At 37.8% G+C, this 25,747-nt stretch overlaps 2 protein-coding genes across 2 annotated transcripts in view; one reads left to right on the forward strand and one right to left on the reverse strand.

Moving 5' to 3' along the window:
- Positions 1-14,833, reverse strand: part of LOC106074742 (receptor for retinol uptake stra6-like) — a 50,162-nt gene extending 35,329 nt beyond the window's left edge. Inside the window, exons 1-7 of the mRNA XM_056013277.1 lie at positions 14,758-14,833; positions 13,099-13,264; positions 11,982-12,042; positions 7,075-7,160; positions 4,755-4,885; positions 4,143-4,303; positions 255-469 (exon numbers count right to left, since the gene is read on the reverse strand). Coding sequence (XP_055869252.1) covers positions 255-469; positions 4,143-4,303; positions 4,755-4,885; positions 7,075-7,160; positions 11,982-12,042; positions 13,099-13,196 — 752 coding nt within the window. The 5' untranslated portion in view covers positions 13,197-13,264; positions 14,758-14,833. The remainder of the gene's footprint in view (positions 1-254; positions 470-4,142; positions 4,304-4,754; positions 4,886-7,074; positions 7,161-11,981; positions 12,043-13,098; positions 13,265-14,757) is intronic.
- Positions 14,834-19,325: 4,492 nt separating this feature from the next.
- LOC106071681 (beta-1,3-galactosyltransferase 1-like) lies at positions 19,326-24,658 on the forward strand. Its single transcript, XM_056012806.1, has 2 exons — positions 19,326-19,648; positions 23,254-24,658. Exon 2 carries the CDS (start codon positions 23,270-23,272, stop codon positions 24,410-24,412), a length of 1,143 nt encoding a protein of 380 aa, XP_055868781.1. The 5' UTR covers positions 19,326-19,648; positions 23,254-23,269; the 3' UTR covers positions 24,413-24,658.
- Positions 24,659-25,747: the final 1,089 nt, after the last annotated feature.

The following is a 25,747-nucleotide window of genomic DNA, read 5'->3' on the forward strand; positions in this document are numbered from 1 at the left end:
TTGTTGGACTGGATGTTTCAGCAGTTTTCCAAGAAACTATTGAAAGCAAAAAGTGTACTTACATTTGTTGGACTGGATGTTTCAGCAGTTTTCCAAGAAACTATTGAAAGTAAAAAGTGTACTTACATTTGTTGGACTGGATGTTTCAGCAGTTTTCCAAGAAACTTTTGAAAGCAAAAAGTGTACTTACATTTGTTGGACTGGATGTTTCAGCAGTTTTCCTAGAAACTTTTGAAAGCAAAAAGTGTACTTACATTTGTTGGACTGGATGTTTCAGCAGTTTCCTGACGTGCTTCCCTTGAAAAGATTCCCTTATCTGTTCCACCGTTTGGAATTCCTGAACCTGCTTGCGCTCGACGTACTCCTTGCTCTGAATTGCTTTCAACAACAGATAAGGCGTTTTGACCGCCAGGTAGGACAAACAAAGAATGGTGGGGGTGAACTTGATCACCATCACTACAAAGTTGTCCTGTATTTTAGCATTATATTGTTTTAAACAGAAAAACATAAATTCAGTTTGAAAACACAAGCAAATAAAAAAATATGCTTGTCTAAAAACAAAGCTTATATTAAGTTTGATTGTATCAGTTAGTTTGGATTAGTCATGTAATTTTGTTGTTACTTTGTCATGATATATTGTCTGGTATTATTTTGACTTGCGGGGATGGAAGTGAGCTTGGTTTGTGTCTGGTACCATCAAGACAATCTAACGACACTCCATAGCGCTAACCACACGGCCAGGAAGATATCCAGTAAATGACAGTAAATGAGCGTGGCCTATTGCTGCAGACATACACTTGGCCCAGCGTAGAGTTTTTATGTAACTTTCTGAACATCTTTCAAACATGAATCTATCAACCTTGCTGCACCCATTCTCAGCTTACTTTAAACAATAAAAACAAGGCTACAAAGAAAGCTTGTGTGGAAACACAAGTTCTGAATGGGCACTCGAAGTGGTCGACTCGGGCTGGTATAATTCAACAGGTATTTTTTTTAGCATGAATATCAGAAACTATCAGAAACTATGAACTGCAAACTATCCCAGATGAACTCTGTTTGGTGACAAGGCAAGGACGCCCTGGTGAAGAAATCTGCTGCGTAGCTTAATACCGATTGCAATCTATCAACAACCACAGCCCTATCTCCTATCAACAACCACAACCCTATCTCCTATCAACAACCACAGCCCTATCTCCTATCAACAACCACAACCCTATCTCCTATCAACAACCACAACCCTAACTCCTATCAACAACCACAACCCTATCTCCTATCAACAACCACAACCCTATCTCCTATCAACAACCACAACCCTAACTCCTATCAACAACCACCACAACCCTATCGCCTATCAACAACCACAACCCTAACTCCTATCAACAACCACAACCCTATCTCCTATCAATAACCACAACCCTATCTCCTATCAACAACCACAACCCTATCTCCTATCAACAACCACAACCCTAACTCCTATCAACAACCACCACAACCCTATCGCCTATCAACAACCACAACCCTAACTCCTATCAACAACCACAACCCTATCTCCTATCAATAACCACAACCCTATCTCCTATCAACAACCACAAACCTATCTCTATCAACAATCATAACCCTAACTCCTATCAACAACCACCACAACCCTATCTCCTATCAACAACCACAACCCTAACTCCTATCAACAACCACAACCCTATCTCCTATCAACAACCACAACCCTAACTCCTATCAACAACCACAACCCTATCTCCTATCAACAACCACAACCCTATCTCCTATCAACAACCACAAACCTATCTCTATCAACAATCACAACCCTATCTCCTATCAACAACCACAACCCTATCTCCTATCAACAACCACAACCCTATCTCCTATCAACAACCACAAACCTATCTCTATCAACAATCACAACCCTAACTCCTATCAACAACCACCACAACCCTATCTCCTATCAACAACCACAACCCTATCTCCTATCAACAACCACAACCCTATCTTCTATCAACAACCACAACCCTATCTCCTATCAACAATCACAACCCTGTAAGTGTAAGTATTGAAAGTGTTGCCGATACTTTTGTAGTAATTTGGACGATTATTATGACATTGTTAATATTTATATCTGTTTAATATAATGTTATTACTTTTTATGGAAATATATTTCAATTTGAACATGGCCTAACATTTGTTATTGAATGATTAACTAATTGACAGTTTGTTAAGGCCTCAATCAAGGCCTCAAGAAGACACTTTATGCTTTGGTTAACTGTCTCCAATGGTGTACTGTGCGATATGTATTACACATTATTTTTGTTGTATTCTACACTGCTTAAAAATGTGTTGCTGTTTTTTTAAATTATATTAGACGTGTATGTATATCAAATGTATTATATCTCTTTTAAAACAACATTAAACAATTTATTCTAAATGTAAGCAGTCTGTATGACATGTAGACAAAGAAGTCTGGTCGATTTTAGTTCTCTTTTCGTCGTTTGAGCGTGTCATCGACAATGCACATAAATATTCAAGAATTTCCATCCAGATATGTCATTAGTATTACTTTTATTATTATTGCTAATATAATGAGTCTTCTATGTTCCTATAGCATGCCCAGTGAGTTCTGGGCCAATCATTTTTGAGAACATGGGGGTGGGGGTGGGGGTGGGGCATCTGGGAGAAGGTACTGCTTTTAGGCATTCAGATAAAATGAACTCATCTTTGAGTCTAATCGTATTATAGTCTGGATTTGAATTTAATATCTATATAATTAAACGTACTATGCTACCTAGTAACACAGATCAGAGCTCAAAGCACCTAAGCCTTGTTACTTACGACAGGAATAGAGTGTCACTAGGGCACATAGAGACTCAATAAGCATATGAAGACACTTTATTAAAGTGAGTATCTCGTGATGTAAGCACCAAGGTCTCAAGAGATGTGTAAACAGGACGTTTGCTTACATATAAGCTTCTTGTTTTGTCAGGTACTAGACATTATTGTGCAAAAGTTTCAGCTTGATCAGAGATTGTGTGTGGGAGAAATAACGTGTACACACTTTTTTAAACAGTCAGACACAGTGAGCTGATAGAAGGTTTGTAAAGTGGAGAGGCATGTCTATATGTAGGAAGCATGGCCGAGAGGCTAAGTACGCTTAAACTGTAAGATAGGTAGCTTGTTTTGACTACCTATAAATGGGGGCTCGAGGTTCGACACCCGACTCGAGCAGAGTTGTGTTTACTGAGCGACTAAAGGCAGCACGGAAAAACCTTCTCCCATATACCCTTCCCCCCCCCCCCCCCCATTGGTCCACTAATGAGATTGGACACTAGCGATCTGAGCATGCTATAAGCATGAAAGAAGCGCTATATAAAAGCTATTATTATTATTATTATGTTAGAAATGAACGAGTAGTCATTCTCTGGCGCTGCCAGGGTCGAGTTTCGCTAAAGAGAAACAAAATTCATCGTAGTCCCTTTAACAGTTTCCACTGAGGAATTTTCTGGTGATGTGGCAGGTCTGCAGCAGTACCGCCCTCTGACATTATTATTATTATTATTATTATTATTATTATTATTATTATTATTACATCAGGGTCCATCAGTCAATAGGTTTCAAGTTTAATACTAAGTACTATAAGGTAGTAAAGTTCCCCTTTCAGACCTTGCGATCTATAGGGCAGGTGATGTTATGGTCATGCTTCTTTGGCCAACTGTTAACGAGTAATATGTTATATGGCCAGCACAACCACCAGTCGCCTTTACTTTCCCCAACTAATGTCAGGAACTCATTAGAGCTGGGTGCACGGAAGGGCACCCTAAATATCCCGGAATTCAAAATCCCAGTCTTCACCAAGATTCGAACCCAGGACCCCAGGTTCGGAAACCAAGCGCTTAGCCACTCAGCCACTGCGCTCCTTAAGTGCTATTGTAAATCTATTATTAAAATTATGTTATGGTGTGGGGTAAAACTGAGAGCCCACATTTTTTCATCTAAATCAAAAATATTCAACAAGCTTCTAACATCGGGCCAATTAAAACATATCAACCATTGAATTCCACCGTTTCACAGAGTAAAGAGAATTAAAACATTCATTTTAAAAAAGTTCAGAAACGTCTAGTGAACCTGATCCGACTCACGTTTTCTTGGCAACTGGCAAGTTCATTGAATCTTACTACCATTATGATCCAGACAAATAAAGAGCTAAAGAAATAAGACAGCGCCGTCTTGATGGAAAAGGCTGAGGCAATGTTGAAGAAAAGTGTTGCGTAGATGAGAAAACTGACGGACCATTCCAGCACTGGGGAAACAAAACGAAACACAAGAATAATGTTAGCATGTTACTATTTAAACATACACCTTCAGCTTAGGTGATTGGTTATCGGGTATGCAACTGTTTAAATGCGAGATGAGTCGTAATGCTGTCCAGTTACAGAGAGAGACATGCATACAAACAGATGGGCAGACAGACAGACAGCGAGAGAGTGACAGAGGGAAAAAATGTGAAAGAGAGATGACACTGAAAGAGAAAAAATTGTGTACACATTTTAAACATTGTAGCAACTAGGAGCTGATAGAAGACATCACTTAACGATACCTACCGATAGAAGACATCAACTACCGATAGAAGACATCACCTAACGATACCTACCGATAGAAGACAATCACTAACCATAAAAGGCATCACCTAGCGATAGAAGACATCACCTTCCGATAGAAGACATCAACAGCCGTAAGAAGACATCACCTACCGATGGTTAGAGTCCAAAGATTTTCTTTTAAAAATGTGAAGAGTATGACCCTCTCGTACGCTGAGCATGCTGCAAGACCAAAAGAGCAACAGTATTCCAAGCGGGAGTCCCTGGTAAATATGTTGATTGGGCTGCAATGTTCAAATGGGCAAATATTAAATGCAGAAGGTGTAGATGTACATATATATATATATACCAGCATTACACACCGCTTACACCCGTCGATTTGTTCCGAGGCTATACACTATTTTTTTTTGTAACGGAACCCTCTCCCCCTGCCTCCTTATTTGCACTTCTTATAAAGCAACCCTCATTTTAACGACTCACTAATATACCCCCTTTTTTTAAAAATCCGTGAATCTGTTAAACTGAAACGGCCCTCTGACTTTCACGTTTTTTCTGTCTCTATCTGATCCCAACTCAGGATCACGTCCTCTTTTTTTTTTTTTTACACCCTTGACTTGAATTGAAAAGATAATTTTATAACGCGTTTCCCACCAGTATACCTTGTTGGTATCAAACAAAATTATTAATTATCAGTAATTAATTCATATTTATGTAATATATATCATAGGCGTAGCCAGGGGGAGGGTTGGGGTTCAGCCCCCCCCCCAAATGAAATTGCTTTGATTTTGTTTATTTTAGGTAAGATTTTAATACTAAACCATCACTTGCCCCAGCACAACCAAAGGGGTTTTGAGTTTAAAACCCCCTACCAGGGGGTTTTGAGTTTAAAACCCCCTACCAGGGGGGATTGAGGCTAAAAAATACATCTTCAGTGTAAGAAAAAAAGCAAATTAAGCACTCAAAATGCTATGAGCGTTGCCAAAAGGGGTTTTGAGTTTAAACCCCCATTCAGAGGGGTTTGATACTAAAAATACCTCTTCAATATAAAAAAAGCAAATTACACACTAAAATTATTTGAGCGTTGCCAATCCAATCGGGGGTTTTGAATTTAAACCCCTCTTCTACAGATGGCTTTTTTTTTTAAAGTTTAAAGCCCCTCCAGATGGTTTTGAGTTTAAATCCCCCTACAGAGAATATTGAGGTGGAAAACCCCCAACAGATGATTTTGACTATAAAATTTCTATTTTCGATATAAAATCTAAAGCAAACTACAGTCACTTAATTCCAAGAGCGTATTTAAGAGAGGTTACACATTTTTACCAGTGACAGGGCTCCATTAATAAACTGCATTGAATAGTTATCTGCCGAAATTGAAAAACACTAAATGTGGCTCAACAAAGATGGCTAATACAGATTTTATGAGTCAGTTATAGAGATCGGGTCTAAATCAAGGAAATCCTATGCCGAACTGGGAGTTAACCCCTTAGTAAGATTGTGAGAGAGCGACGCATGAGGTTTGCGGGACATGTTCTCCGACAAAATGAATTACGCTTAAGAAGAGTTTCAATGATATCCTAGTACAACTTGACGCCACTCATTCATGGAGGTCTTCATGGCAGCTGGGAAGAGGCTTCAGACGATACCGGTGACAGATTGTTATGGAAACAGCTTGACGTGAAATGCGCCGAACGTCAGTAGGAATAACACATTAGGTTTTTGAAATAAAACTCTTTAATAGCAGGAAAATGCAGTGTAGATACCTCAGAATATGCATTTTGTTGGCTTTCAATACCAGAAATAGTGCTTGGCGTCGGAGCTTCGCCCCGCGCTGGGGGAGCTCCTAGCGCTCCACAAGACCCTTTTGCTAGTAATGTCGGGGAGTCTACAATTTTATGGAAACAGCTTGACGGCAAATGCGCCGAACGGCGCAGGAGGATCTAAGTCAGGGCACAATAAACGTCTTCCGAAAGAATGAAGGATCAGAATGTAATAAAGATTATGTACACACACACATAAATACATATAATTTTTTGCGGGGGGGGGGGGAGAAAAAAAATCCACCCCCCAACCCCCCCTCCCCGAAAAAAATCCTGGCTACGCCCATGATATATATATATATATATATATATATATATATAATGCATATAAGCACTAATAATAATGGACGGGCCTGCCATTGAAAGAGGTTCTATCTAAGGCAAACGATAGATAGGAATGGAGAAAGACGCTCGACAATTCTTGCATGGTGCCCGAACGGTCCAAAAGACTAAGGGATAGGTCAAGGTAAAAAAGGTAAATAGATCTATATATGCTAAAGATTAATGAATAATTGGAGAAGGAGAAGGACAGACAGATAAGAAACATTATAAATAGACACATAGATTCTCCTATAAGCTTAATTAATAGATAGATAGATAGATAGATAGATAGATAGATAGATAGATAGATAGATAGATAGATAGATAGAACTTACTAAACAAGGCCCATTCGCCCGCCACAAAGATCCAGTCTTAAGATTTTCCTTCGTTGACAAAAACTTGATATTAATATAATGACAATCTGTAAAAGTTTTACAATTCCCAGAGTAATATTTCAATCACTTTAGATTGACTATTTGGTGGGCTGTTCTGGTTTACATATGTGTCTTGCAAGATTGTCCGCAGCCCCGCGAGCTGCGGGGAGACATATCCAGTGGTACACCTAGTTTGTATGGAAGCTATGAGGCACAACGCCACACAGCAGAGTTCCTTACCAGGCCACTACAGGAGACCTGCCTTGTCACCAATTGGAGTTCATCTCAGGCTCACATGTGTCCGAGGATTCCAGCTCCCGTTGCCTCAGAGTGGCGCCTCCGGTGGAAACGTCTAGTAGTGGAACTAGATAGGCTAAGTACGAGTAGCGAACCAGGCCCTTGAGGGACCCCCTGAGTGAGCTTTTTTTTTTTTTTTATCTCACTCGGGGTAGGGATGGAACAAGCAGCCCGTACCCCAGTCCAAAAAGTCCGCCAAGCCGTTCCACAAAGGGGGCCGTCATCAGAAACACGTGGCTGAAGTGGCGGTCCCTGCACGGAACAGTGACGGTTACAGTATAGGAATATGAGACAAGCTCCCCGCGGTTAGCACCGATCTCGGCCACTTGTAGCGAGTGGGGTCCAGGAACGGGGACGGTGCGCTGTGTACGCGGCTCGGCCCGGTTTGGCCCATTCAACCAATATGGCTGTCTACCGCTGGAAGTCCTCAGTCCTGGTTGTTGGATAAAAGCCTTTCTAACAATTAACGGGATAATGGCGCTAAAGTAGGCGCCGATTCCCTACTGGACTTCACTGAAGATAGTCAAACTATATAGTCTAATGACGGCTAACGAACCAAGCGTTTGTGGGATTTTTGCGGTAACAGAATGGGAACATGAAGGTGTTTTCCGTGGTTAGTGCGCCGAGTATATGGCATGACCCATTCGTGGTACTCTCAGGTTAAGAGGTGCTGATCCAAGCATGGCCTGTGGATACAATCTTTTCTAACGGTCAATCCCTACTGTACTTTCTCGAATGGTCTTCTTGTCTTGTGTGAGATTCGCGTCCAGTTTGCCAGAGAAGTGTAAACTGGATTTTTTAAAATACAAAGCTTATATCAAATCACTCTGCCTGTCTTGTAAAAAGTTTAAACACGTTATTTCTTCGACACCCATGCTCTGATCAAGCTGAAATTTTACACAATTACCTGACAACACAAGATTAACAAGGTTACAAAAGACAGTTTGTGTGGAAACACAAACTCAAAATCGGCCCCCGAAGTAAAATGTTTTACATAATTCGGATAATCCTTCAGAGTTGAAGATAGTTTACTTCCTAGTCCAAACCTCCCGCAGGACGACGGGGGATGGGAGCAGGCAGGGTTTGAACCTTCGATCGTCGATAAATCCAAACGACAGTCCAGCGCGCAAACCGCACGACCAGTGGTCCACCCAGGTAGGCTTCAATATTTTCAGAAAGAACATCCGAATGAAATTATATCAAAGACAAATGAGAGATAAGAATGGAGAAAGAAGGTTAACAGATCTTGTGTAGTGCCCCAATCGTCCCGAAGATCAAAGGATACGTGAAAGTGAATGTAAAGTTAGATGTGAACCTGGCCTAACTAGTTTGTGGTCTATAGGGCAGATGATGTAAAGTTCATCTGTTTTTTGTGGCCTACGGTTAACGAGGGTGTCATGTAGCCAACACAACGACCAACCGCCTTTGCTTTACTTAACTAATGTCAGGTACCCATTAGAGCTGGGTAGACTCAGAAGTTGAAAATCCCAGTCTTCACCAGGATTCGAACCCAAGACCCTCGGTTCGAACTAAATAAGTTAATTTCTTTGAAAAGGCTCAATTTCATTTTCGAATCCTCTAAAGATTTGCTATTTGGAAAAATGTTCACGATAATGATGTTTGTAAGATTACTATTCGTCTTCAAGTAGGTCTAACATATAATGCATACTAATTAGCTTTTTCTTATAAAAAACTGCTTGCATAATTGATTTTAAAAATTAGAATTTTCGCTTTCAGGAAAAAAAAAGTAGCCGTTGCATCAGAACTTTGAATGGTCTAAAATATTGTGAAGTCGGATTTTCAATATCTCTTCTAGTTTACGAGATCTAAACGGGACGGACGGACAGACGGACAGACATTTCGCACAAAACTAATAGCGTCTTTTCCCCTTTCGGGGGCCGCTAAAAAAACAAACATAAACCTATGAGTTAATTAACTATTTGTAATAAATTATTTTGTTTTGTTTCTCGAACAAAAGGAAAGACATTGTACCTGACATAAGTAGTGCTATAAGCTGAATTAGTTCCTTTTATTAGTCGCCGCTCTAAATTGTGACAAACAATATATAACTATACAATCTTGTCTAATTATAAATACCTCCCTAGCAAAGAGATCAGCACGTCGGCCTAAGGGGGGGAGTGAGCCACCAGTTCAAAATCAGGTCGTTCCTCCCTCCCCCCCCCCCCGTTTTTGTTTGTAAATGCTTTTAATAACCAATTACACACACACACATACACACACACGCACACACACATATGAATTTTTGCGGGGAGGGGGGTAGAAAAAATCCCCCCAATCCCCCTCCGAAAAATAATCCTGACTACGCCCATGAAAATAATTGACACAGTTACACTTCGTATTATAAGCTCTGTTGTTTTTTTTAAAGTATTTTTCTAAGTCTTTCTAGTTAGTTTAGACATTGGCTTCTGGTAGACCCAAGATTCTAAACAGCAGAGCTAGTAATTTAGGAGAAATAAATGATAATGAAACTTTATTGCATTTCCGCCACTAGAATTTTCGGTTTGATAAACTGACATCTGTGGCATATTACGTCTCGATAGACGATCTTTTCCCTTTGCAACTTCTTGTGTGAGGCTAATTAAACTGACATGCAAAATATGCGAAATACGTTTATTGAAAAGCAAAGCTTATTTTAAGTTAAGAGAGACCACCGCTACAAACCGCCTCCAAATAGGATTGCATTGGGTCGTAATGCCGGTCTACGAAGTGGGGGATCGCTGGTCAGCCACTCCAAGCCCAAGTTTAGTCTTGGCCAACAGGACGACAAGAACCTCGGTGAGAGACCCTGCTCTTACTGAACAGTGCTCTCTCTCTCTCTCCCTCTCGCCCTCTCTCTGTCTGTCTTTCTCTCTCTCTATCTCAAAGAAAGGAATTAACTATTAATAAAGGGAAATAATTGTACATTTAAAGCCATTTTCATTAATTCTCTGAGTCCTTCCAACTCTAATGGGTACCTATCTTTAGTTGGGGAAAGTAAAAGTGATTGGTCGTTGCTGGCCTCATGACATCCTGCTCGATAACCGTTGGCCAAAGAAACAGATGATCTTAACATCATCTGCCCGATAGATCGAAAGGTCTAAAAGGGGAGCTTTACTTTTTACTAAATAATTGACTAATTAATTTTTTGTCATTGACTCAAAAGATGTTTTGCCAGGTAAAATAAATAATTGTGCAGAATGTCAACATGATCTGAGATTGGGAATTACCCTAACAAAAACAAAACATGTTCAAACTTTATGCCAGACAGACAGACAAAGTGAGTTGATATAAGCTTTGTGGGGAAATAATCTTAAAACCTGAAGATGAATATGCGGAAATAAAAGTGGCGGTCGAAGAGTACTGCCTTATATCTAGTTGTGTTAAATGAAAGTAGTACAAAAATACAATGTCATAACACTTGCATTACTAAATGTTGTACAATGACATTATCTCTTGTCAAAGCCACTAAGAACTTAAGCATGCTTTTTTGGTAAATATACTGATACACATGATGAGTCAACTTTTTTTTGGCCATAATCAGCCTGCAAATTTCTAAAGGGGAAGGCGAAATGCATGATCATATTCTTGAACCCAGGCCTACCGGTTACTTGAAACTCAGCTGCATGTGACTGTGCATTTTATAATCCTTATAAATTAGTTTACGAGATCTAAACGGGACGGACAAACGCACGGATAGACAGACAACACAAAAATAAGTGGTGCACTGTCGCGCTAGTGTGCAACTGTTAAAAAAAAGTGATATGCTACTAACCTCAACGAGCATGCTACAAGAGCATTAAGTTGGGCGATGGTTGAAGACCTTCCCTTAATTTGAACTATAGTATATTATTTTATTTTGTTCAGTGTTTTTAGTAGTGCAATAGTGACGATTACAAAATAGAAGATAACACAGATGGTATTCATGAAGATGATAAAAAAAAACTATAACAAATAGAGGATAATGTAGATGATAATAAAAATGAAGAGGGATAGTAAGGATGCTAATTAAGAGCATAATTAGGATGACATTAAAAATGCTAATAAAGGAGATGATAACGAGGTTGAGTTTGAGTTTTGAGTTTTGAGTTTAGGCACATCGGCACAATTTAGGCCATGTCGTGCCCGTAATCCTCCAAGGATCACTCTTACTTAATATAACAAGGGCTAAATTCTATACAGTTAAATCGTTAAAAACAAGCTCTATTCACAGGTCTGAGGAGGACAACGAAGATGTTCATTAAACTGACAATGAAGATGAAACTGAGGATGATAATGAAAATGAGAGTTGGTATGATAATGTGAATGGGGTTGACAATGAGGGTGATAATAAGTTTGATAAAGAAGAACAATAGTAAGGATGATGGTGAAGACGATGAGAATGTTAGTTAAGATGATAAAGAAAATGAAAGTGAAGATGCTCATGTGGGAATACTAAGAAGACAGAAAGCACGTTTGGAATGTATAAATATATTAAAAAGTTTAAAAAATCTATTTCCATTCCTGAAAAAAATACAACATGTACAGTGTTTGTAGAGTATTTGATGACTGAAAAATTAGTAATTTCTACTTACAGAAGGTATCGCCAGGTAAGTTAATATAGTGTCTGCCTCAAGTTCCGCTGGGCAGATTTCTCTATGAAAAAAAAGAGACATTTAACAAGCAAAATAAGAAAAAAAAATATACTTAAAAAAACAACTTTATATGAAAGTGTAATTGTATCAATTAGTTAGGATCAGTCATGTAATTAAATTTGTAATAATTTAGACTAGACTAATAATAATACATCTGTCCCATTAGAAACATTTTTAACAATCGTTTTTGTTTAGCGTAAATTCATGCCTTTAGCTTTCTTAATGCGGTATGATATAATGGGGTCTAATTCAACTTCTAACACTTTGTCAGTCAAAGATAATTTGGGGTTTTCTTCCATCACAAAGACGTAGGCCTATATATGGCTCCTCCTGTCTCGAATAATAGATGCCCCCAGGTGAGTCACTGGCTTTGGTTTCGTATTGAGATGGGGCAGAATGTGGAGTGAGTGGTCAAGCCAATTGAGAAGCGGCAGAGTTTGCCACAGTTCGTGCATGTATATGCATCTGTCCTGGGGCTAGCTGACTGGGCAGTTTTCTTTTTCTTTCTCTTGGCTAATGCAGCTTCGTTTCTTTTGCACTCGGCGAAGTTCCTCCCACATACTTTGTTCGATTCCCGTGGTTCTCATGTCTCGCTTACAGACATCTTGTCTGTGTATATATAAATACACACGTATGTATGCAGTCTAGCAAGACCCTACTAGCACTACAGCCCAACACAACCAACCAATACTCTGACTCTGTATGGCAGTGCTGAATAACTAAAGGAGAATATCGACAGTTTTTCCATGGCACTATCTGCAAAAGAGCTTACAGCTCAGCGAACTCTGCAACACAAAGCTAACTAGAAGAAGAAGAATATAATATATGAGCCGACCCACGGCGTAATATACTCCCCCCCCCCCCCTCTTTTTTTCTGAGCCTCGTTCTCTGTCAGCTTGAAATGCACGTGGGGTAATTCTAGTCCAGCTTGCAGAAATAAAAGAGTTATCTTTCCACGACTTTTTCATCGTTGTGTCCTGCTTGGTTGAGCCGCGAAGAGAATTATATATATATAAATATATATATATAAAAGTTGATACGTTTCAGGGTTACTTACCGTTGATAGACTAAATTTTCTTGAAAAGTATCAACAAAGATATCTACAGATGTAAGAAACGCAGGTGACGGTTTCTTTAAGCTGCTTGTTAAAGGCATCAATACGTTTGGTCAGTACAGCTGCTTATGATGCCACCGATTTCAATGTCTCCAGTAGCTTTATAGTACTTAAAATATGGGAGTGGAAAAAACTTAGACAATACTTAAAAAAAAAAGATTATACAAAGTGTAATATCAAATACTTTGGATCAGTCACTTCATTAAATTTGTACTAGAGTGAGACCAACAACAATAATTCTGCATGCTTAATAATATTTTCACCTATTGTTTTTCTTTAGCGTTAGCTCATGCTTTTAGCTTTCTCAGTACCCTATAGCGATTGGACCAAACGATGACTTGCTAACTATCGTAAAAAAAAATACAAGCTAAAATCAATTGTCTGGTCCAGGTAGGAAAAGGAGAGGCGGGGGGTGAAGAAAAAGAATATCTGGGAGGATTTTGCTGAAAATTGTTTTTTTAAAGGATATACAAAAAAAAAAAAAGAACGACCTGAATTCGAACTCGTGTTCAACGCCTCCTCAGGCCGACCTGCTAACCAAGTGACTAAGGAAGATTGTATAGTTATTGTTTGTTACAATTTAGCGCGGCGACCAATTAGTGGACTAATTCAACTTACACGACCACTCTAGTCAGTTACAATTTATCTCCCCTGCTCGAGATAACAAACAAAATAATTAATAACCAATAGTGAAGTAACTAATTGTTTATTTTTTAGCGCCCTCGAAAGGGGAAAAGACACTACTAGTTTTGCGTGGTTTATCTGTCCGTCCGTCCGAACGTCCGTTTCCACACAAACTGTCTTTGTAACCTTGTTTAATTGATTCTTGTGTTGTCAGGTAAAAGAAAAAGTTGTGCAAAGTTTCATCTTGATCCGAAATTGGGTGAAATATTTTAATCTTTTTACCAGGCTGACAGACAGAGTGGGTTGATATAAGCTTTGAAAAAAGTATATGAGCACAATATCATCCAAATATATTTGGGGCACATTGCAAGATGAGAAAACAAAGAGCCCGCATGACCGTATTTCTCAGTATTGTCAAGAACAAGAAGTATAAGCACGTCTTGTTTCTAGTCTTTCTAATATAACCTGAGGCAATCTCATAAGACATATCCTATAACCATCTGCACATAGATCGTAATGTATGCAAAAGTTTCAGAGATAATTTCTTACTTCATTAAGGTTAAATCTCAAATGATAAATAACATCTAATCTATATTTATCTCTCTATTTATCTATCTCTAAATCTATCTAGATCTCTATTTATACAGAACGCTAACTACTTTGTATCTATTATTCTATGAAAAAAATACAGAAATTCATTTTATCATGGAATGAAAAAATCAACATTAATTGACTTTAGATCTTCATAATACTCATAATATTCACCTAGAAAATCTAAATTCTAGTCATTGTAGATCTAGAGCTAGATCAAGATCTAGAATCTATAAGACTATATTCTAGCTAGATTCTAACTGCTTTGACTTACAATTCTATCTATAATATTTTTGATTTACAAAATTTAAATACATCTAGATCTACATTTAAATTCTGCATTTCATTATCTTTATCATTTACAAGAATATGTAATGTACAAGATACCTTTAGCTACATAAGTTTATATAAATGAATAAAGCCTACACATATTGCACACTTCCGACTTGAGTATACTATAAATGTCAAATTGTAGAAATGTTATTGTTTTTTTTAAATAATTTTGTTTTTAAAAAGTACAACTTTGTTTACAAATGAAAACATTTTTTGTTTATTAATGAAGAAGGTTCCAATGGTTCCGGCTGTGCATTTTTTATAAAAAAAATATATACTTTATATCAATTTTATTTTGCATTAACGAGGAATTTATCAATATATATATTGACCTTTTTGCTATCTTGTCTCCATCATATCCAAAGATGTTCTACTGGATAAAGAGATGAACAACAGGATAGCCAAGGCAGTGGGCACCATGTCACGGTTGTAGACAAGAGTGTGGGACAGCATATTGCTGACAAACAATACTAAAGCCTTAGTCTGTGTGATGAACACTTTGCTATACGGAAGTGAAACATGGTCAACCTACTCATAGCAGGGAAAAAAAGCTAAATATCTTCCAACTCCGATGCCTAAGGCGGATCTTTAAAATAAGGTGGCAAGATAAGATAACCAATGAAGAGGTGCTGTCTTATCAGCAGCAGACGCCTGGGCTGTCTTTGCTACGTTCTTAGAATGTTACAAGGTCGACTTCCACAAGACATTCTGTAATCAACTGTAATGTGATCTAACAGAAGGCAGGAGAGCCGCTGGTCGCCCACTTGTACGGTATACGGATGTATGCAAACGCGACATTAAGCTCTTCAAAAACAAAACAAAATAGTGGCGTATGCTACGCCGTGGGTCGACTAGTTGTAATTAACTTATGCCACCAACGAAAAGGCTTAGAAATTTGATTATACCTGTTGAAAAGTCCAAAAAAAAAATATGTATATCAAAATATTTCGGTTGTATACTTACGTATTGTGCGCGAAAACGGGCGCACGGGGAAAAAAACGGCTGCGCCAAAACGTCTTCCTTCGTGTGGTTCAATCTTGTTACCGAAGACGTTGTTTAGCATTCGCTGATTGACGGCATAATAATTAATAAGCGGAGATAATTAATGATTGCACTGATAGCCATTAAACTTATTATTACTAAACATGATCGAACAATGTAACTGAGTTAATCTCATCATAGACAGAGACATTAGAGACGGGGTTACTATAGCGATTGGACCAAATGATGACATGCTGATGACTATCGTAAAAAAAAAAAACGCAAGCTAAAAATGTATGGCCATATTATAAAGTCTTCGGTGCTCGCTAAGTCCTTACTTCAGGGAACAGTGCTAATAACAAGATGAAGAGGCAGACAGAGAAAGCGACAGGAAGACAACATAAAAGAATGGGCGGGCCTGCCATTGAAAGAGGTTCTAAGGCAAAAGACAAAGAGGAATGGAAAAAGACGGTCGACAAATCTTGCATCTTGTCCCAACGGTCCAACAGACTAATGGATAGGTAAAGGTTAGAAAGACATTAGTACTCATTTCGTATTAAATAGTTAATTGTTACGATTGTTTGTACCACATAGTTAGTTATTACTATATTCCAGTCTTTAACACTTCTTCATACCAAAATATGAACTACTGAGACTCAGTCGAACCGGAACCCTTGCCAGGGAGTACGCGACGATTTGGTGCAGCCATTCTGGCGCATCCCGTTTGACAAAAGCCGCTAATCCAATGAAGGCAGATCAACTAATGCACTTCTTCTTTTAAGTAGGTTGCGTCCCTTGGAACGAATTTAATTATTTACTAGAAGCTTCTCGGCCGAGCAGTCTGAACTAAATGGACATTTACGATTTTTTAAAAATATTTATGCGAGATATTTCTAGTGTGCGAGGTCACAACTCTTTTCCTCTACATGCCGTACTTAGTGACACAACTTATGACATCAGAGCGGAAACAATGATAACCAGTTCATGAACTACTGGAATAATTAACTAGTAGGCCACCACTTGAATTATCTCTCTAAAAAAATAATCAAATTGTTCCGCTAGGTGCAAAGTGTTGGGTTAAGGAAAAAGTGTGGGAAACACTGAGTAGATCATCGTATGGGAACAATGAATAAAATCTGTTTATGACAAGTTCACCAGGCGATAACGTCAATCGAATCATTAAACAAAAAAAAACCGCCAAAAAACTATTGAATGGCGCATCTTACTTGCTTTGTGTTATGCTCAGTAGGCTTGGCTCAAATCTCTATTGTGAATCCTTTGGGAAGGGGGAGAGGGCATCTGGGAGAAGGTTATCTCGCTCAGCAAACATCTCCAGTTTGGATTTGAACTGAAGCCCCAGTTAAACGTAGTGAAAAGATTAGGCCACTCTTTCCCCTTCCTGTATGGTCGTACAATAACAACAACAACAACAACAACAACAACAACAACAACAGGCCCATGCCTACAAAAAAGCCAATCTTATGTTCATTAAGCCTTGTATACATTTTTACAATACCTCTATTTCAGTGGTCCTCAAACTTTTTTTTTATCCGAGTACCCCTTTAAAACCGGTTTTGGCATAGGCAAACTAGGCAGCCGCCTAGGACCACCGATTGGAGGACACATCGCGCAGGACAAAAGAATTTTTTTTAAAGAAAAAGATTTTGAAACATGGATTCAATCTCAAACTCGATGGCTCTATAAGCCTAGCTCTAAGTCTCTAGTATGATATACGGTTCATACACGAAAGTTTAGATCTACTTATTAGACTACATATGTTAGAAGACCACTGTTTCTTACTTTTGGTGAAATGTCAAAACGTTATTTCTAGCCTGGTGATCACGAATCGTCCATGAAGGCGTGATGAAGCACAATGAGTGCGATCGGCGCTATATGAATTTAGCTCATTTGTAGATTGTAGATACAGGGCGGTTTATAATTCATTGCGTATTTTTCAGTCTTAATGTTTTGTTTTACAATTTTATCTGGGTCCACCCTATTCACTTCGCCTAGGGCCTCATTATTCGGTTCGTCTAGGGGCCTCCAATTACCTAAGGCAGTACCTGATCCCTTTATATAGTCAACACTTACACACAGACTCCTAGGTGAGAAAACTACATAAATGCTCTAAATACATCTAACCATATACAACAATCTATAATACATGCATTTATTAAAGTTATAACTTTGGTTTAGAATAGTTATTTTTAAAAAATAATAATTCGTATTTTCTGATTATATTATCTCATCCTATCTTATAAAATACAGACGTTACTTCAGAAAAGAAGATGATTACGTCCTGTGCGTCATGCATTTAGTCCATGTTAACCAATGACTTAAATTCTGCCAGGTCACTGGTTTTCCTGGCTAGCTCAGGCAACCCATTCCATGCTCTAATAGCACTAGGGAAAAAGGAGATCGATTCAATGTTTTTAGCTCTTTCTCTCCGTAATTATTTCCCACGTTCCGATGGAATTATTCATTTTGCCCATTTGTGCATCACTGCTCTTTTATGATTAAATTTAAATAACCTTTTGTATGTAATCAGGAAATGTTAAATTAGGTACACAATTCTAGAAGAATGCATTCTCTGTTTCTATGTCACAAATTAAAATTTATAAAACCAAAATTTAATTTAATTTAATGGGGTCAAAACAAGGTTGGTATCTTCAGTTAGGAGAGGAGTAGCTAAGTAAAAACCGCAAATCACCACGAACAACAATGTCTAGTCTGTTTCATCTAAATTGTGATGAGGTTCAGGAGGGGCACTGACTCCACAGTCTACCAAGTAAGAAGACAAGAAAGAAGTCAACAGTGTTTGCAGAATAATCCACAATGCTGGATAAAAAATTGATTTTAAAAAAGATTAAAAATGGTATATTTTTTGTGCTATCACCATATATGCTATCATTGTTGGAACATTGGTTTAACTGTCGCATTTGTGGACATTTAACTAAGTTGCTCTTGCATTAGTATGCATTCATCTGTGATTTGTATCTGAGTTTGGACTCAAAAACCTTCCGGGAAAAGAACTTGAAAATGACTCTAACGATTTTTTTTTAGAAATTTGACAATTGCTGTAAATCTCTTGTAAAAAATTATTCTGCCACATAGATAAAACTATAATTTGACCGTGGTAAGTTTTCAAAATAAAAGAAAGAAATTTAAATTTGGTTACAGATCTGGAAACTATCTATGTTAAACAGACTCTACGTCTTGGGTAGTTCAGAATGTAGGCCTTATTAATTGAACAGTTTTATTTTTTTTAAATCTAACATTCATTACAAATAAAGGACAGAATAATCACTCTATAAGTTGTATAAAGGAGGTTTTAAGTACTTTTAATGTTTTTCTTGTTTTTAAATCTGTTTTATTATTTCTGCTACTTGAGATTTTATGATTTCAAGTGTTTAGATAAAGATACCAAATAGCCATTCATCTCCAGCTTTGCATTTCTGGTTTGTCTGGTTAATACCCTCCGATTATACAGATAAGTGTATTGACGTTTTCCGATGAAAGTAATAAATAATACGACTTGTCTACTAGCTCTTCAATCAAGCTTGTCGTTTGGCTAGATGATTTATTAAAAAATAGTAACTACTGATACTGAGGAATTAGAAGCACATATATAAGAAATGAAATTAAAAAAAGTGGCCACCCATTTCGACTACTTTGTAAAATCTGGGACTGTTTCTCTTATTTACGCAGAAGACTGCGCGTCATTATATAACTATAATAATAATAATAATAATAATAACAATTGTTTCTGTTTATCTATAATGCACCAGCACTTAAAGCACATATAGGATTAAATTCTATGTTAAAAATGTGTTAGTTTTAAAAGAATGGAATCGTTTCGAAAGGACATGTTCTAGAACTCAACAAAATGACAAAATGGAGATTGTCAGCAACTAGAGGCTTAACTTTGCTTTCATCCAATCAAAGCATGTTTTAAGAAAGTCAGGTAAGTCAAGAAAAAATCATATCTGAAACTCAGCTTATTTCTCTTATAATAATAATAATAATAATAATAAAATAATAATGGCTTTCACATAATTTGATCAATTAGGATATTCCGTCTGAGGACGGTACTACTGTAGACCTGCAACATCACCAGAAAATTCCTCGGTGGAAACTGATAAAGAGACTACAATGAATTTTGTTTCTCTTTAACGAAACTCAACCCTGGCAGTTCCGGAGAATGACTACTAGTTCGTTTCTAGCATAATAATAACTCTTAATATCAGTGAAGAAATGTGTTTTACAATTGTGCATTGCAAAAAAAAAAACAAAAACAACAACATAATTAGAGCAAACAATTTGTATGATCGCACACAAAAATAAGTTCGTACCCAAGTTTCTCTTTAACATTGAATGCGACATTTACAACAGCGAGTTGCATTTTGTTCAACGATTTAATTACCAAAGGAACAAAATAGTTCTTATGTCTATTTTTAGCGGCCCCCGAAAGGGGAAAAGACGCTATTAGTTTTGTGTGAAATGTCTGTCCGTCTGTCCGTCCGTCCCGTTTTGATCTCGTAAACTAGAAAAGATAGTGAAAATCCGACATGACAATATTTTAGACCATTCAAAGTTCTGATGCAACGGCTACTTTTTTTTTTTCTGAAAGCGAAAAATTAAATTTTTTAAATCACTTATGCAAGCAGTTTTTTAAAGAGAAAAAGCTATATAGTAGGATATAGTAGTTGGATCCAATTCCCAATGGATATCGAGCTTGTAAACTGCATTTTCTTCAAATTTACTTTAATTTGTAATCAAATGTTTTTTTGATTTTTTTTTTGAGGATTTGAGGCAAAGAAAAGAGGCCTAAGGCCTAAGGATTCCTATGATGATAAAGCTAAAATTGAATAGCGCAAATTCTGAGGTTTCCTAAAAAAAAGAGGATTCGAATAAGAGATTGAGCCTTTTCAAAACAATTACATCAATTATAAGACGTCAGTTAGGCCAGGGAAGGCGCGGTAGCTGAGCGGGTTCGAATCCTGGTGAAGACTGGGATTTTCAACTTCGGAATTCTTAGGCGCCTCTGAGTCAACCCAGCTCTAATGGGTACCTGACGTTAGTTGGGGTGAAGTAAAGGCGGTTGGTCGTTGTGCTGGCTACATGACACCCTCGTTAACCGCAGGCCACAAAAACAGATGAACTTTACATCATCTGCCCTATAGACCACAAGGTCTGAAATGGGAACTAACTTTGAATTCACTTGCACCTATCCTTTGATCTGCTGGACCATTGGGCCACCACACAAGATCTGTCAACCTACTTTCTCCATTCTTATCGCTCATTTGTCTTTGATATAATTTTATTTGGAGGTTCTTTCTGAAAATATTGAAGCCTGCCTGGGTGGACCACTTCGGGGGCCGATTTCGAGTTTGTGTTTCCACACAAACTGTCTTTGTTACCTTGTTTTTGATCGGTTTCTTATATCTTATTTGTGATGGTAAAATGTTTAAGTCAAGAAGACCCCCCCCCCCCGAAAAAAAATCCTGGCTACGCCCATGATAACGAAGATACCTAATTATATTTATATGCGAGCTTTCATTTTTGTACACGTTATTTCTTATGCACCCCTAATCGGATCAAGTGGAAACTTTACACAATGATTCATTGACATAGACAAGACATGAATCAATAAAAAGAAATAAACCATTTAGTCAATAATTACTGGTAAAGAATTCTTTTCTATTGTTTCATACCAATAGGGGAAATAAAGCCTTCAGTATTCACAGATATGTATGGTTTTGTCCCCTTGGATAATTGTACACGTTTTTTTTCTCCCATACTCATTTTCGCATCCAGTTGATTTAACGATTTAATTTTAAAAATTAACAAACCAGTCAATTGATTATTGGTAATTAATTATTTTGTGTGATATAAAAAGGGAAATAACTTATACATAATAGAGATATAGTTGCAAGCACGGTGTTCTTCCCCTGAGATAAGCTTTGCTATTTAAAAAATAATAATTTGTATCCGAGTACCCTTCTAAAGCACTGATTGATAGTGACTGTATATCGCTTGGAAAAGAATTGCTCTGTCGTAGGTCACACAGGTAAAACTTTAATTTGACCGTTATCAAAGTTTTCAAAGTAAAAAAAAGAAATAAATAAATAAATTTATGATTGACCACATAGAATTCCTATTTCTATGTTGTGGTGTTTAGAGAGGAGTCCTATATCTGAGATTAGCCGTGCAGTGGCCTCCAGATCAGGCAGTTCTCCATGTAGTTTTTCTTCTTTAGGAGTCTTTTGGGGCCAGGGTCTTATTCGGGCCTCTTGAGACGCTTTGAAGGACATGGTAAGCATTCTCTGATGAATTTCCACAAGGGTAAGTTTGAACAAGTTTCAAATTTCAGCATTCGAAAATATTATATGTTGCTCATGTAGCTTGTAATAGGCATATCTATTCTGGACATTTTTCTCATTTTTTCTGCTATCATTTTCATCAATTCTTTCGGGTTATAGTCACTTTCCCATCTTTGACCAATATATCTACTTTTTCATTGCCTTCTAATGGGGTCCTTTGGAGACCAGTTTCCTTGCTTTTGTTGTTGAGGCTTACAAAATCTTTCTGAGTTGTTTGGCATAGGAAGCATCAGAGATTTTCCGGTTTTTAACGGCTGTTTTGGCATCATTTGGGAAGACCATTTGGCTGTTTGGTGTTCTATGGTGATTATTAGTGTGGTAGCTGCTAGTTCAATCTGATAATCTCTATATTACAAGTAACGTTGGAAACGTATGAAAGATAATAAATACATTCAAAGTTACTATTTATATTGAGATAGAAACACACACACACACACAAAAGTTATTGGAGATGTTCACGATCAACTAAACAATGTCAAGGACGATAAATTGAATGTCAAGGACGATAAATTGAATGTCTAAGTTGCCAACTTAATAAAAGTCACAAACAGAATAGATTAACAAATCTGAGTCAGCAGTGCTGAAAATGTGCAAATTAAATTATTCCTAACATCATTAAACCGGATACAGAAGCAAGAGAAATATAAAAAATACTTTCAAAAAAAAAATAGCTTATACGAAGCATGATTGTATTAATTAGTTTGGATGTCATGTAATTAAATTAGTAATAAATCTAGACAAACAATAAAAAAAAGCATTTATAGGAATAAAAAAATCGACCTGAAATCGAAATCTTGGGTAAAAGCCATCTCAGGTTTCTCAAGCCAACACGGTAACCACTCTGCTAGTAAAGAGCTTAAGGTTGTATAGTTATTTCTTGTCTCATTCTATGTCATGTTTTCTTTCCCTTATAGATTTCCTATAGAATATTTAATAGTCAATAGTTAACTGATATTGATTCTTGTGTTGTGAGGCAAAATAAAAATAATTGTGATAAATTTAGAGCTTGATCAGAGATTTGGTATGTGAGAAATAAGGTGTACAAAATTTTTACAAGACAGACAGTGTGAGTTTTGATGTAAGATTTGTTAAAAGATTGCTATTTATAAATGTTCTGCCATGCATGAAACTCTCCAATATTAGTGAATCATTTTGAAATCACAAAATTGTATTTCTTTTGTTACAGATTCTCCAGAAATAAAATGAGAATGACTTTCCCCATGTCTCGTAATGCGCAAATGGCACTCTGTTTCTTAGGAGTAATAAATTTCTTCATCTTATCATTGACATCATATCTTGCTCTCAAAAGTTTGCCGTCAGTCAGAACCGTATCAGATGGTGTCCTGAAAGACAGTCAAAGTGATGGGACACAGAATCCAACTACATTTAACCCGATTCTCTGGGCTAAGCTAAACCGGATCTCCCATGAGCTGAATGTATCTGGAGTGGCGACAGACGGGGCGCTCATCTCTGGTGATGCCATCATGTCATTCGTGTACGTCATGCACAACCCAAGGCTCTGTCAGGGCGTTGACGTCGTCGACTTCATTATCATCGTACACAGCGCCCCGGCCAACCTCGAAAGGCGGAAGCGTATACGGGAGAGCTTCGCCAATGAGTCACTGTTTCTGCCTTTTCACGTTCGTGTTGCCTTTCTCCTAGGTCGGACCACGAACCAAACTCTGGATGATCTAGTACGTAAGGAGCATCTCGTGAACAACGACTCCGTCGCTGGTGATTTTATCGACAGCTACCACAACCTGACCTTTAAGGGGGTCATGGGCTACCGTTGGGTCAGCGAGCACTGCCGCAACGCCAAGTTCGTGCTCAAAATAGACGACGACGTCATCGTCAACACGTTTGCGCTTCTGCAGTCATTCTACAAGCACATGAACCGAAAGAGATCCATCTTCTGCAACGTGTGGCAAGCTAACACTATGGAGATTCTGCGCCAAGGCAAGTGGCAGGTGTCAGACCACATCTTCCGCAACCACCACACCTTCCCTTACTCCTACTGCAGCGGTTTTGTTGTCATCCTTACCACGGACTTGATGGCGCCATTGTCCCAGGCGGCAAGACTCACCCCATTCTTTTGGATTGACGACGTGTACCTATTCGGAATGCTGCCCTACGTTGTAGGCGGAGTTACGTTTCACCACTACTGCCTTGACCAATTCCTCAGCCTGCAGGAACAAGTTCTGATGCGCTGTTTAAACACTTCGAACATTGAGTGCTCTGTTTTTGCATCTGTCGTACGTGACAATTCTTTCTGGTTCGTCTGGGATATGATTTTACATAAACACAATAGCATGCCTTGGAGTATAGAAACAGAGCTCGTTGTATGAGGGCGATACATATATATAAGTAATTTATTTCCATTATTTCGTTTGTTAAAATAATAGTTTTTATATATAATAATATTGTCATGCTTGATAAGGCATCGCATCCAGCGAAATTGCTATTCCAGGCCAAGATAGGGTTAGATGTTGGTCAGAAAGAGCTTCACATGTAGAACCATATTTCTTAATACTGTAAGATTTATTGCCTGTTTCCTATTAAAAAGAAAACATAAATTGATTACCACTAATTAATTAATTTTTTATTTGATTTTTTATTGATCCTATTTTTTTTAGGAACATTCAATGATCATTCGAAGTTTCAACTGAATCCGGTGGATGTCATGCCGTAAAGTGTAATAGATCTCTTTATCAATAATAGGCTATTGGTTTGTAACCAGTTTGTTATTAAGTTAAGAGCAATGCCTGGTCGTGCGGTTAGCATGCTTGACTAGTTATCTCGACGGTCCCGGGTTCATACCCTGGTCGCTGCCATCCCCCGTCGTCCAGCGGGAGGTTTGGACAAGGAAGTAAATTATCTGTAACTTTGCAGGAACATCCGAAATACGTAAAACATTTTACAGAAACAAAAACATTTCTACAACAGCAAATGAATCTTTGAAACATTATTACTTTTGACAATCAAAACAAAATCACGTCTTGAATATGCCTTGCGAATAGGCGGATGCAACAGGGATCAGACAGGGGCCGCCTCTGAATTTGTGTGATAATATAAACTCTTTTTTTAATCTTGTTTAAGATAAGTTTATAGCTCTGATTGATGGAAATCTTGGTAAGGATTTATGGCGCATTGCCCTCACAATAAAATATTTTATAATACCAAGCTGCCACAAAGTCAGTGGGTGAAAACAGGGCCGTCTTTAGTCATTGGAGGCCCTAGGCAAGGTGAATTTGGTGGCAAAATAAAAAATTAAAACCGAAAAAATAAAAGTATGCAATTCATTAAAAAAAAAAAACAAGGGTCTTTTAATATAACTAGCGTAACAGATAGATTTAAATATTTCGTAGTAGATACTTTGAGCTACGAGGCTGGTTGCCCTAGAGCCCTGCTATATCTGAGATTCGATAGGTTTCACTACATCACTGGTCCTGTGCGAGGCCCCCACTAATCAGAGACCCTAAAGGACGCTCATGCACTATTTGATGTATAGTTCATATTACCTACTGTAGTCATCTGAAAGACGCAAATATACCAAAGACTTTCTGTAAATGTAGTTAAGTTCAAAACCATATCCCGGGAATCGAACTTATGCGACCGTGAATGATATCCCCCCCCCCTCCCTAATCAGCAATACAATTACAGCAGAAGGAAAACTTGTCCTA

This window comes from Biomphalaria glabrata, chromosome 15 (genome assembly GCF_947242115.1).
Source record: "Biomphalaria glabrata chromosome 15, xgBioGlab47.1, whole genome shotgun sequence".
NCBI classification, from domain to species: Eukaryota; Metazoa; Mollusca; class Gastropoda; family Planorbidae; genus Biomphalaria; species Biomphalaria glabrata.

Coding starts and splice junctions, on each gene's coding strand:
- LOC106071681 (XM_056012806.1), top strand. CDS start 23,270: ATGAGAATGACTTTCCCCATGTCTCGTAATGCGCAAATGGCACTCTGT.